This window comes from Mirounga leonina, unplaced genomic scaffold (assembly GCF_011800145.1).
Source record: "Mirounga leonina isolate KUSES-001 unplaced genomic scaffold, KU_Mleo_1.0 Mir_168, whole genome shotgun sequence".
NCBI lineage: Eukaryota > Metazoa > Chordata > Mammalia > Carnivora > Phocidae > Mirounga > Mirounga leonina.
Window position 1 is genome coordinate 29,269,712 of NW_023270426.1, and position 12,861 is coordinate 29,282,572.

The 12,861-nt window shown below is 38.8% G+C and overlaps 1 protein-coding gene across 2 annotated transcripts in view; it reads right to left on the bottom strand.

Moving 5' to 3' along the window:
• The window catches only part of LARS1 (leucyl-tRNA synthetase 1), a 73,375-nt gene that overhangs the window by 39,482 nt on the left and 21,032 nt on the right, over window positions 1-12,861 (bottom strand). For both annotated transcript variants that reach the window (XM_035014392.1, XM_035014393.1), the window contains 7 exons: window positions 11,421-11,488; window positions 11,096-11,321; window positions 8,210-8,297; window positions 8,047-8,123; window positions 4,246-4,299; window positions 3,315-3,455; window positions 554-631 (listed from right to left, as the gene is read on the bottom strand). In XM_035014392.1, the coding sequence (XP_034870283.1) occupies window positions 554-631; window positions 3,315-3,455; window positions 4,246-4,299; window positions 8,047-8,123; window positions 8,210-8,297; window positions 11,096-11,321; window positions 11,421-11,488 (732 nt within the window). The remainder of the gene's footprint in view (window positions 1-553; window positions 632-3,314; window positions 3,456-4,245; window positions 4,300-8,046; window positions 8,124-8,209; window positions 8,298-11,095; window positions 11,322-11,420; window positions 11,489-12,861) is intronic.

The following is a 12,861-nucleotide window of genomic DNA, read 5'->3' on the forward strand; positions in this document are numbered from 1 at the left end:
GGGGAAGAAAAACAATGAAGTAAAAAGTAAAGCACTACACAAAGAGAACTGTAACTACCAGTATCTTAAATGGCCGCTGCCAGGAAGCATCATTAAAGTTCTCTGTTTGTGCTTTGCACATGCCAACTTTATAGCACTACACTCATCAACATTACAGGTGGGATGTTCAAGTTAAATGAATTGCTAAATAAGTCTCCTATTTTCTGCCACAAAATTATTTATCTTTAATTCAGCTCCAGGTTCTATTACAGAACTCACCACTAATTAACAGTGAAGTCTATTAACTAAAAGGTTTTCTCCTAGGGGCACCTGGGTGGCTTAGTCGTTAAGCGTCTGCCTTCGGCTCAGGTCATGATCCCAGGGTCCTGGGATCGAGCCCCGCATCGGGCTCCCTGCTCGGCGGGGGGCCTGCTTCTCCCTCACCCTCTGCCTCTGCTTGTGTCCCTCTCTCACTGTGTCTCTCTCTGTCAAATAAATAAATAAAATCTTAAAAAAAAAAGATACTAAAAGGTTTTCTCCTAAACCAGCCTTCAGAGGATAGCCCATCACATACAGTGTCAATCATCTTTTTCTGAATAGTCTTCTTTACATCTTGGACCTTCTGTCCTTTAAATCCATCCACCAACATTACCTAAAAGAATGAGAAGGGGGGGGGAACAGACAAAATAATTAAAATTTGCTTTGTGTTCCCTCCAAACTTTTTCCTAACTGAATTTACTTCCATCTGCAACCAAGATATTTTTAGTGTGAAATTTATCACATTTATAATCTTAAGTTTTTATTTTGCCATAGCTTAGACAACTAGTATTTACAACACATTTGTTTTTCTTTTGGTATAACTAGGATAGCTACCATGAACATGATTAGGAAGGAACCCTCACTTCCCACTTCTCAGATTTCCATGTGGAGAGAATTTCAATATGTTCACTCCCCTCATTCCTGAAGGCTTTGGGAAAATGAACTGAGTGCATGCCGCTCAGCCCCATTTAGACTTCTGTTTCCAACTCTGCCTGTTGCCAGCGAGCATTTTCCTTTGCTTGGCCATGTGATAAACCTAGCCCTTACAGGAAGGCCTGTTTTCCAACTCTGCCTTTTATGTAGTGAGGAAATTTAATTCTAGGGCCAAGTATTAGCTTGCCCATTGTTGTCACAGATCTAAGCCACATAATCCCTTCTAGCTGATGTTCTGATCTTCAGCTATGTGACTCCTGTTTCTCTCTGAAATAGCTTCTATCTTAAATGGAAAAGACACAAGTTCTTTTTTGACCCTCCAAACCCTCTACCATGCCAAAATGCTTTATTATCTATTTAATTCAGCATTATAAAATTATACTTATTGATCATCACAGTACAGTGGTTAAGAGCATAAATCTTAGGGGCATCTGGGTGGCTCAGTCAGTTGAGTATGTCTGACTCTTGATTTCGGCTCAGGTCCTGATCTCATGGTTGTGAGACTGAGCCCCGCCTCGGGCTCTGTGCTGCGTGTGGAGCCTGCTTAAGATTCTGTCTCTCCCTCTCCCTCTGCTCCTGCCCCCACCCCACTTGCACACGCCCGTACTCACTCTCTCTCAAATAAATAAATAAATAAATAAGCAAGCAGGCACAAATCCTAGAGCCAAGCTGCCCAGTGTGAGTACCAGTTCTGCCACTGGCTACCTATCTGGCTGATCTTAAATTACTTAATATCTTTGTACTTCTATTTCCTCATCTATAAAATGGAATACTGCCTACTTCACAAGGTTATTTTGAGATTTAAATAAGTTAACATGTAAGTGCTATATAAGTGGTGGCTTTTATTATCACCCAAAATGTGTAAGTCACTTAAAAAAAGATATATAACCAATTGTTGATTATCTAGAAAAATGAGAGTAAAGGTAAAAATAAAGAATTCTCATTCATGGCCTTAAAAAAATCTTCATTTCAACCTCAAGTCATAGCAACTTGGCTGGATTTTTACTTTCTCTAGCTTAGTCTTCTTTCCATGGAAATGTAAGCCACATTAACATATGCACAATTAAGGAGAAAAGAGAGGTTTAAAACATGTTTTTGTGCTCACCTGACATTTAGTATGCATTAGTAAGTAAATTAATGAACTGAATAAAATTGCTAATTTAAAATATGAACTCCTCAATTAAAAGAGCAAAAGAAGGGGGTGCCTGGGTGGCTCAGTTGGTTGGGCGACTGCCTTCGGCTCAGGTCATTATCCTGGAGTCCTGGGATCGAGTCCCGCATCGGGCTCCCTGCTCAGCGGGGAGTCTGCTTCTCCCTCTGACCCTCTTCCCTCTCGTGCTCTCTGTCTCTCATTCTCTCTCTCTCAAATAAATAAATAAAATCTTTAAAAAAAAAAAAGAGCAAAAGAAGGAACCAGGTATTGTCCATGCAATAAATCTATGGAATTTACTGCAAAATAATATGAACCTTAAATAATCTTCTCAGTAAACTCATTTCTTAGAGATTCCTAGAGGGCACAAAAATATAATTTCTGTAAATGCTATCGGATAAAAAATAGATTAAAAAAAGAAATCTAGGGGCGCCTGGGTGGCTCAGATGGTTGGGCGTCTGCCTTCGGCTTGGGTCATGATCTCAGGGTCCTAGGATCGAGTCCCGCATCGGGTTCCCTGCTCAGTGCAGAGCCTGCTTCTCCCTCTCCCTCTGCCACTCCCTCTGCTTGTGCTCTTCTGTCTATCTCTCTGTCAGATAAATATATAAAATCTTAAAAAAAAGAAAAAGAAAAAGAAAAAGAAAAAGAAATCTGGAAGAGTACCTGGGTAGCTCAGTCATTAGGTGTCTGCCTTTGGCTCAGGTCATGATCATGGGGTCCTGGGATCGAGCCCCAAGTTGGGCTCCCTGCTCAGAGGGGAGCCTGCTTCTCCCTCTCCCTCTGCCCCTCCCCCTGCTTGTGCTCTGTCTCTCCTCTCTCTCTCTCTCTCAATTAAATAAAATTCTTTAAAATAGGGCACCTGGGTGGCTCAGTCGTTAAGCGTCTGCCTTCGGCTCAGGTCATGATCCCAGGGTCCTGGGATCGAGTCCCACATCAGGCTCCCTGCTCGGCAGGAAGCCTGCTTCTCCCTCTCCCACTCCCCCTGCTTGTGTTCCTGCTCTCGCTATCTCTCTCTCTGTCAAATAAATAAATAAAATCTTTAAAAAAAAAAAAATCTTTAAATAAATAATAAAAAAAGAAATCTGGAAACAGAAGAACACAATCTCATATTAATCTCTCTCAAATCAGTATATAGTTGAAACTATCCTGAATTTTTCTATTTTTTTCTAAATCACTGAAAAAATTAGAGCAAAACTAAAAAATTATTACTTACACCATCATAAAACCCTTTTAGATATAACTTCTCCTTTGCTTCTGCAAGTTTTTCTCGGTCATTCTGGCTTTGAACTTTCAAATCATCACAAACGGTTACAGCAGAAAGATTTCCAAAACCTGGGATTTCAATGATTGGCACCTGCAAAGAACAGCAATGTTGGGAACTTATTCACACTGAATGAACATAAAAACAGCCCCATGGGGCATAATCCTCTCGCCTCTACTGTCCAATGAAGCCATTTCAGATTTTATATATCATTACAGAAGCAACACACATCAGGCAATCACAGTGACTAACATCCAGATGTGAATTTGTCTTCCTATTCTCCTCCACAGAACTATCCAAATTCTCTGCACCAACCCCCAAATTGTCCCTCCCTCACTACAGAACACACCTTCTCTAGCTCACAACCCCACACTGGCATATAATTAACTAAATAATAAATAGTGAAACTAGGAAAATGATGTAAACAATTTAAATTAAATTTATGGATGGTCTTATTTCTGGTTTATGATAAGTCTTCTAGATTCTTCATGAAAGTTATTTGCTAGTGATTAAAATTTTTTTCTTCTCCAGGCATTAATATGAAACATAACCATTCATGACTTAAATGGCAAAATTTTGTCTTTAGAAGCTTGGAAACATGCCAGCCATAGTAGCAAAATAAGCATCTATAAAATTGGTGATGCTAAGAAAGTCGTTTGTTCCAGAATTACAGGTGCCAGGCGTTAAGAAAATGCTTATTGTTGGTCTTTCTCTCACTCTTAACTGACAGCAGATACCAAATTAAAGTAAGTAAACTCTTATGCAAACTCCCTCTCATTTTTACATTCACCAATTATTCAATTTTTTTACAAGGAAAATGTTAGCTTTTTTTTTCACTGATAAAGAGATGGGTATGGATATTCTGAGTCACCTATGTACTCACCGGCTCAAATGGCAAGACCATGTCATCTCTAATTCCATACTTTGCTCGTAAGACCTGCAAAAAAATTTTGTAAATTAACACTCATGATTAGCACTTTACCAGCATAATCATTGAGAGAACCAACACCAAAACTTTTTTAAATTCTTTGTTCTCCTCTCCATATTTTTTTAAAATTTCACTAAAGGGCGTCTGGGTGGCTCAGATGGTTAAGCGTCTGCCTTCGGCTCAAGTCATGATCCCAGCATCCTGGGATCAAGTCCCGCATCGAGCTCCCTGCTCCTTGGGAGTCTGCTTCTCCCTCTGCCTCTCTCTCTCTCTCTCTCTGTCTCTCATGAATAAATAAATAAAATCTTAAAAAAAATAAAAAATAAATAAAATTTCACTAAATATCTCAAGAAGGGACCTATGACTTTTAAAAACTCAACTGTTTAAGTTAGAGTGAATGGCTTAAATGATGAAAAATAGTATGCCAAAAGCAAAAATTCGCACACATACTCACACACACACACCCCCCAATGAAAATGAGTTTCATATCCTAGGTTGCAATGAAAATGTGAATATCAGAAAACTTTTTTTAAAGTTTTATGAAACCCATAAAAACAGATTTTAAAAAGATCCTATCAACAGATGCAAGAAAAGCATTTGACAAAAACCAACACCCATTTGATAAAAACTCCTAATAAACAGAAATAGATGCAGACCTTCTAAACTTGATAAAGACTATCTGCAAAAAATCTACAACTACCATCATACTTAATGATGAGAAACTCAAAGCTTCCCCACTAAGATCAGGTATGAGGCAAGGATGTCCCCTCTCACCACTTTTCAGTATCGTTCTGAATGTCCTTGCTAAAGCAGTAAGAATACAAAATAAAAAGTATACAGATTGGGAAGGGAGACATAAAGCTGTCTTTGTTCACAGATGGAAGGAACATCTATATAGAAAATCCAAAAGAATCAAGGAAAAAAACTCCTGGAACTAATAAACAATTATAGCTAGGTTGCAAGATACACAGTTAATTATACAAAAGTTAACTGCATTCCAATGTACTAAGAATGAACAAATGGAAGTCAAAATTAAAAATAAAGTAACATTTATATTAGCACCCCCCAAAATCAAATACTTAGGTACAAAAGTAACAATATATACATAAGATCTATACCAGAAAAACAAAAAACTCTGTGAAAAGAATCAGAAAACTAAATAAGGGGTGTCTGGATGGCTCAGTCATTAAGCATCTGCCTTCGGCTCAGGTCATGATCCCAGGGTCCTGGGATCGAGCCTTGCAACAGGCTCCCTGCTCAGCAGGGGGCCTGCTTCTCCCTCTCCCACTCCCCCTGCTTCTATTCCCTCTCTCGCTGTCTCTCTCTCTCTCTGTCAAATAAATAAATAAAATCTTTAAAAAAAAAAAAAAAACAACCTAGGGACGCCTGGGTGGCTCAGTCATTAAGCGTCTGCCTTCGGCTCAGGTCATGATCCCAGGGTCCTGGGATCAAGCCCCGCATCGGGCTCCGTGTTCTGCGGGAAGCCTGCTCCTCCCTCTCCCACTCCCCCTGCTTGTGTTCCCTCTCTCGCTGTGTCTCTCTCTGTCAAATAAATAAAATCTTTAAAAAAATAAAATACAATACAATAAAATACAATAAAAAAAAAAACCTAAATAAATGGACAGATACTTCATGTTCATGGACTGGAAGAGTCAGTATTGTCAAGATGTCAATTCTTCCCAACTTACCTACAGATTTAATGTAATCTCAACTGAAATCCCATCAAGTTATTTTATGAATATCAACAAATTGATTGCAAAGTTTACACAGAGAGGCAAAAGACCCAAAATAGTCAACTCAATATTGAAGAACAAAATTGGCTTCTGGCTTCTAGACTTCCTATAAAATTACAGTAATCAACACAGTGTGGTACTAAGAAAGGAAGAGACAAATAGTTCAGTGGACCAACACAGAGGCCAGAAATAGACCCCAAAAATATAGTCAATTGATCTTTGATAAAGGAGCAAAGGCAATACAGTAATTCAAAGACAGTCTTTTCAACAAATGTTATTGGAACAACTGGACATTCACATGCAAAAAAAAAAATGAATCTAGACACAGACCTTATATTGTCACAAAAAATAACTCAAAATGGATCACAGACCTAGATGTAAAACACAAAACTATAAAATTCCTAGAAGAAAATGTAGGTGAAAACTTAAATGACCAAGGGTACGGTGGTGCCTTTTTAGATACAACATCAAAGACACAATCCATGAAAGAAATAATAAGCTGAATATCATTAAAATTAAAAGCTGCTCTACAAAAGACAGGATCAGGAATTAAAATAAAAGACAAGCCAAAGATCAGGAAAAAATATTTGCAAAAGACACATCTGATAAAGGACTATTATCCAAAATATACACAGAATTCTCAAAACTGAATCATAAGAAAACAAACAATCCAGGTCGCCTAGGTGGCTCAGGTTAAGTGTCTGCCTTTGGCTCAGGTCATGATCTCAGGGTCCTGGGATTGAGCCCCACATCAGGCTCCCTGCTCAGTGGAGAATCTGCTTCTCCCTCACCCTCTGCCCCTCCCCCCACACACACTTGTGTGTGCGTGCACTCATGCACTTTCTCTAAGAAACAAAATCTTAAAAAAAAAAATCTGATTTTTTAATGAGCCAAAGACTTTAACAGACACACCTCAACAAAAGAAGATACATAGCTGGCAAATAAGCATATGAAAAGACTACATCATGTCATCAGGAAAATGCAAACTAAAACAACAAAGAGATATCACTACACACCTATTACAACGGACAAAATCTGGTACAATGACAACACCAGATGCTAGTGAGGATGTGGAGCAACAAGAACTCTTATACACTGCTGGTGGGAATGCAAAACACTACAGCCACTTTGGAACACAGTTGGGTGGCTAAATATGTTCTTACCATAGGACCCAGCAATCACACAACTTCGTATTTACCCAAAGGAGCTGAAAACTTATGTCTACACAAAAACCTGCAAATGGATGTATACGGCAGCTTTATTCATAATTACCAGTGCTTATTAGCAACCAAGAGGTCCTTCAGAAAGTGAATGGATAAACTATGGTACATCCAGGTAGAAAGAAAATGAGCAATCAAGCTATGAAAAGACACAGAGAAACCTTAGATGCATAGGAGTAGTTGAAAGAAGCCAATCTGAGAAAGCTACACACTGTATGATTCCAACTACATGTCATTCCAGAAAAGGTAAAACTGTGGAGACCATAAAAAGATCAGTGATTGCCAGGGGTCACAGGGGAGAGAGATGACAGAAAGACCACATGGGATTTTTAGGGCAATGAAAATACTCTATGATATTACAATGATGAATCTGTGTCATTATACAGCTGTCGAAACCCAAAGAATATACACCACCAAGAGTGAACTCTAAGGTAAACTACGGACTTTGGTGGATTATGATGTGTCAATGCAGGTTCATCATGGTAACAAATGCACCCCTCTGGTGGGGATTTTGATAATGGAGGAGGCTGTGCCCATGTGGGGGCAGGGAGTAAATGGGAAATCTCTATACCTTCCTCTCAATTTTACTGTAAACCTAAAACTGCTCTGAAAGTCTTTTAAAAAAAGATTCTATGAAATATTATACTTAAAATACAAAACAAAGGAAAATACATAAACATCAAGAAAGAAGGCAAAGATAATAGTTCAAAGATACATGATAGCTTTTTAGCCTAATTTCATAGTTCAGTGGTACCTAATTAGATGATTAAGAAGAAATAAGAACATGAAACTCAGATACTCACTTGCTTTTTCTTCAGATCTCTGAGGGCAGCAAAATCATCGGGGGAGTCAGAAGGAACACTTGTGACCACACCAGTGCCTTATAAAAGAAAGTGTGGAATTAATTAATACAACCAGAATGCAATTACCAAAGTATTTCTAGAAAGAAAGAAATAAACTCTTTACCTTTATCCTCCTTAATGGTGAGCACTGGAAGAACATAGATCACCTTATTAGATGTTAAAGGTGCAGAAAGTGATGCACCAAGAATTTCCTGTGCGACAAAAAGATCAGCATAAAGGTGAAAAAACTTATTTTAACCATTGAAATTTAAAACAGTGTTAATATTTTTAAGCCCTGAGAAGCTAGTATTTAAAAATAAATGAAGTAAAACAAAATACATTTTTTATACATACTAGACTACAAATAGTTGTAAATAATTATGATACCCAAATGTAATGTGGTAAGGTTGTGAGGCAGTTAGTACACTAATATATTGCTTGTGACAGTGTACTCCTTGAGGAAAACAATATAGGAACCATAGCAAGAGACACAAAAAGGTTCACACAACCTGGACCCAGCAATCCAATCCTAGAAATTAACCTCAAAGGAAAAAATAACTTTTTTTCTTTGAGAAGTCTACCCAGTGCTGTGTTAACTACAACAGCAAAACCTGGAGACAGCTAAAACTTTAAAGAATAGAAAATCATTTAACAAAATGAGATACCAACAAAATAAAATACTGTATATCCATTTAAAACAATGATTACGAAGACAAACTGAACAAAAAGGATATAACCAGTTTCTCTTAAAAAAAAAAAATTCCGAAGATTCAACAATACTGAACCCATACCCTTAGAATGGGAACAAAAGCACTTGCAGCTGCTTGCTGAGCCAAGGAATGCACTTTTCAATTCCACACAGTTCCCACCCATCCACTTTACTCATAAAGAAGCTACTTATAGGGGCGCCTGGGTGGCTCAGTCGTTAAGCGTCTGCCTTTGGCTCAGGTCATGATCCCAGGGTCCTGGGATCGAGCCCCGCATCGGGCTCCCTGCTCAGTGGGAAGCCTGCTTCTCCCTCTCCCACTCCCCCTGCTTATGTTCCCTCTCTCGCTGTCTCTGTCAAATAAATAAATAAAATCTTTAAAAAAAAAAAAAAGAAGCTACTTATAGTCACATGGGTGAAGGCTAAATATCATGACAGTCTCAATAAGGGCTGCAAGCTATTTATTTATTTATATCACACACTCCAGAATCTGCTCAAATTTACATGGAAAGAAACTGCGTTAGGACAGAAAATATTTGTGTTATTCACACAATTCCTAAAAACGTCTCAGACACAACTCCGACATCAGGAACTAATGAGATGCGGCAGCACTGCTTATCACAGAAAAAGCCAAACTATTCCAATATCCATTATAGAGAATGGCTAAATAAGCTGTGGTAGAGCCAAACAATGGAATACTATGTGGCTGTAAAACAGAAGATACAAGGAAGCTCTGCACTGATAAGGCACATACCAAGACATAATTAAGTAAAAAAGAAAGCAAGACCGAGAACAATGTGACTAAGTATACTGCCACTGCAATATTAAAAAGAGGGAGGAGCACCTGGGTGGCTCAATTGGTTAAGCATCTGACTCTTGATTTTGGCGGAGATCATGATGTCAGGGTAGTGGGATTGAGCCCCGAGTCAGGCTCTGCACTCAGCGGGGTATCTGCCTGAGATTCTCTTTCTCTCTCCCTCTGCCTCTGCCCCTGCTTATACACGTGTGCTCTTTCTCTCTCAAGTGAATAAATAAAATCTTTTTAAAAAGTAAATAAATAATAATATGAGGGAGAAAGAATACATACACAGGCATTTGCTTATAAATATGTGAAATACTTCTGGAAGGATAGATAAAACAGTGATTTTAGTGAATGCCTATGGAAGGGGAAACTGAGTGACTAGGGACATATTTTGTATCTTTTTGTCTTTCAAATTTTGAGTTCTACTAATGTGTAACAATCTAGTCCAAAAGTAAGTTTACAAAATAAGCAAGAAATAAAAGCTCAATTCAAAAGAACTGAGATAGTATTCTACTCATCTTTTTCTTTTAAAATGTTACTTATTGGGGCACCTGGGTGGCTCAGTTGGTTAAGCGTCTGACTCTTGGGTTTTGGTTCAGGTCATGGTCTCAGGGTTATGAGATCGAGCCCTGCATCAGGCTCTGCTCAGCACAGAGTATGCTCGGAATTCTCTTTCTCCTTTTCCCTCTGCCTCTCCTTGCTCATGCTCTCTCTCTCTCTCAAATAGATAGTATCTTTTTAAAAAATAAATAAATGTTATTTATTAAGATACCTAAGATCAGCATTTACCAAAGGGAGTAAAATATGCTCTGAAATACTGATAAGTAAATAAACTGTAAGGATAAAAGCTACATAATCATCCAGATTTAGTTATCATCAACCAAGATTCTTCAGGGAAAAAAATGGCTGCAATTCTATACCAGGAACGCTGGTAATCATCTTCTACTGCAGCTATTTAATCTCTTAGGAAGGACTGTCTGTATTTCTCAACCAGATACTTACCGAACTGAAACATAAGACTCAAAAATGCTATGGTGATACAGTCTACACAATGACTACTCCACAGCAAAAAGAAAGAAAAAAACCACTCCTACACACAACATGTATGAATCTCAAAGACATACTTTGAGCAAAAGAAGCCAGACACAAAAGAGTACAGATTATATAATTCTGAATGAAAAGTTCAAGAACAGCATCTAATCTTCGGTGACTTAAATCAGAGCAGTGGTTACCTTTGCAGAAGAGGGGTAAGTACTGACTGCAAGATGGACAAGACAGCACTTTCTGGATTACTGGAACTGTTCTATATCTTGATTTGGGTGGTGCTTGCCTGAGTGTACACACGTATAAAAATGCACCAAAATACAAAATTTAGGATTTACACACCGCATTGTATGTATACAATTAAAAAGATTTTTTTCAATGTTCTTTCCTCAAGTGTCATGGCTGAAATTCTCCTCTAAATCTAAGCACTAAAATAAAAAATCTGCTACCCAACTCACCTCTCCCATTAATTCCTTAACAACAGGCACCACTCCATTGTGTTTGGTAAAGCCCTGGTATGACATATTCCTGGCAGCTCTTTGGGTGCAGATGAATATATCACCCTTCACCGTCTCAAACCCAATGTACTTCATATCAGGGCGAACCCAACAGTTGGTCTGTCCAAACATGGTCTCAGGTCTGAGAGTAGCAGCTACCAAGAAGATATTTTTCCCTTTCAGGCCACTAAGAAGAAAAAATATATGTTTATGTAAAAAAAATGTTGTGGATTCTATCACACCTATTATCTCAAAAAGATAAAGCAATAACTCTTTGGCAACCTACCTTAATTTGGATGGGTATGGCTCAAGCACTTTCAACTTGATTAAAGTATATTCCTGAGGTCCCACGCCCTAAACAAATAAACAAAACAAAAATTTGAGAGGATAAAAAAACTTGGATTAAACCCACCAATCTATGTGAGAGATCTGAGTCAAATTTTTTAGATGGATTCTCGCATTGTTAGAATAATTCTTTCTTCCAATGAGGAGACTGCGAGTAGGGAGATGACTACATTCACATAAAAGTCTAATGTGAGGGCACATGGTTAAGCGTGGTTCAGATGATTAAGCGTCTGCCTTCCACTCAGGTCATGATCTCCGGGTCCTGGGACCGAGCCCCATATCGAGCTCCCAACTCAGCGGGGACTCTCCCTCACCCTCTGCCTCTCCCCCCTGCTCGTGCTCTCTCTTGAATGAATAAATAAAATCTTTAAAAAATAAATTAAAAAAATAAATAAAGGTCTGGGCACCTGGGTGGCTCAGTTGGTTAAGCGACTGCCTTCGGCTCAGGTCATGATCCTGGAGTCCCGGGATCGAGTCCCGCATCGGGCTCCCTGCTCCGCAGGGAGCCTGCTTCTCCCTCTGACCCTCCCCCCTCTCATGTGCTCTCTGTCTCTCTCATTCTCTCTGTCTCAGATAAATAAATAAAATCTTTTAAAAATAAATAAAGGTCTAATGTGTAAGAAATGACTTAAAAGGGGTGCCTAGGTGGCTCAGCCAGTTAAGCGACTGCCTTTGGCTCAAGTCATGATCCCTCTGCTTCTCCCTCTCACTCTGCACTGCACCCCACTCCAGCTCGTGCTCTCTTTCTCTCTCTCTCTCAAATAAATAAATAAAATCTTTGGGGAAAAAAAAAAACAGAGTGACTTGAAAGGCCACCCTCCCACCCCACACCAGATCAGAACCCATAAAGGAAGCCCAGATACTACTAAGTAAAAACAGTTGGCTAAGAGCTCACTTGAGAGTGGAGGACAAGAGGAAAAAAATTAGAATAATCACCCAAAACAGTGTTTACCAAAATGGGAGTCAGAATATGTAATCAAACAATCCCACAGGCATCAAAGAAATACTCTGGACCTGGGGTCAGACGATGTGCATTCAAAACCTAGCCTAGGCCATTACTAACGGCTTGACCCAAGGGAGTCACAGTCTCCCTGAGCCTTCATTTCTTCATCTGTAAAATAACTGTACTGTGACTTACATGGGATTGTCCTGGGGAGCAGGTAAGACAATGAACAAGAAAATGCTTTGAAAAACTATGACATACTACTGGAATTTAGGATATTGCTGTGGTGTTGACTACATTAAAAGTTAACAGTAAACTCGGTCTTCCAAATTCAAAATTTTGATCAACTCTCACTTCTATTAGATAAGTTACATCATAATTGAAAGCTGACTTTGAAAAGTAATCACTAGACTACAAATGCATTCAGAGATGGTAATAA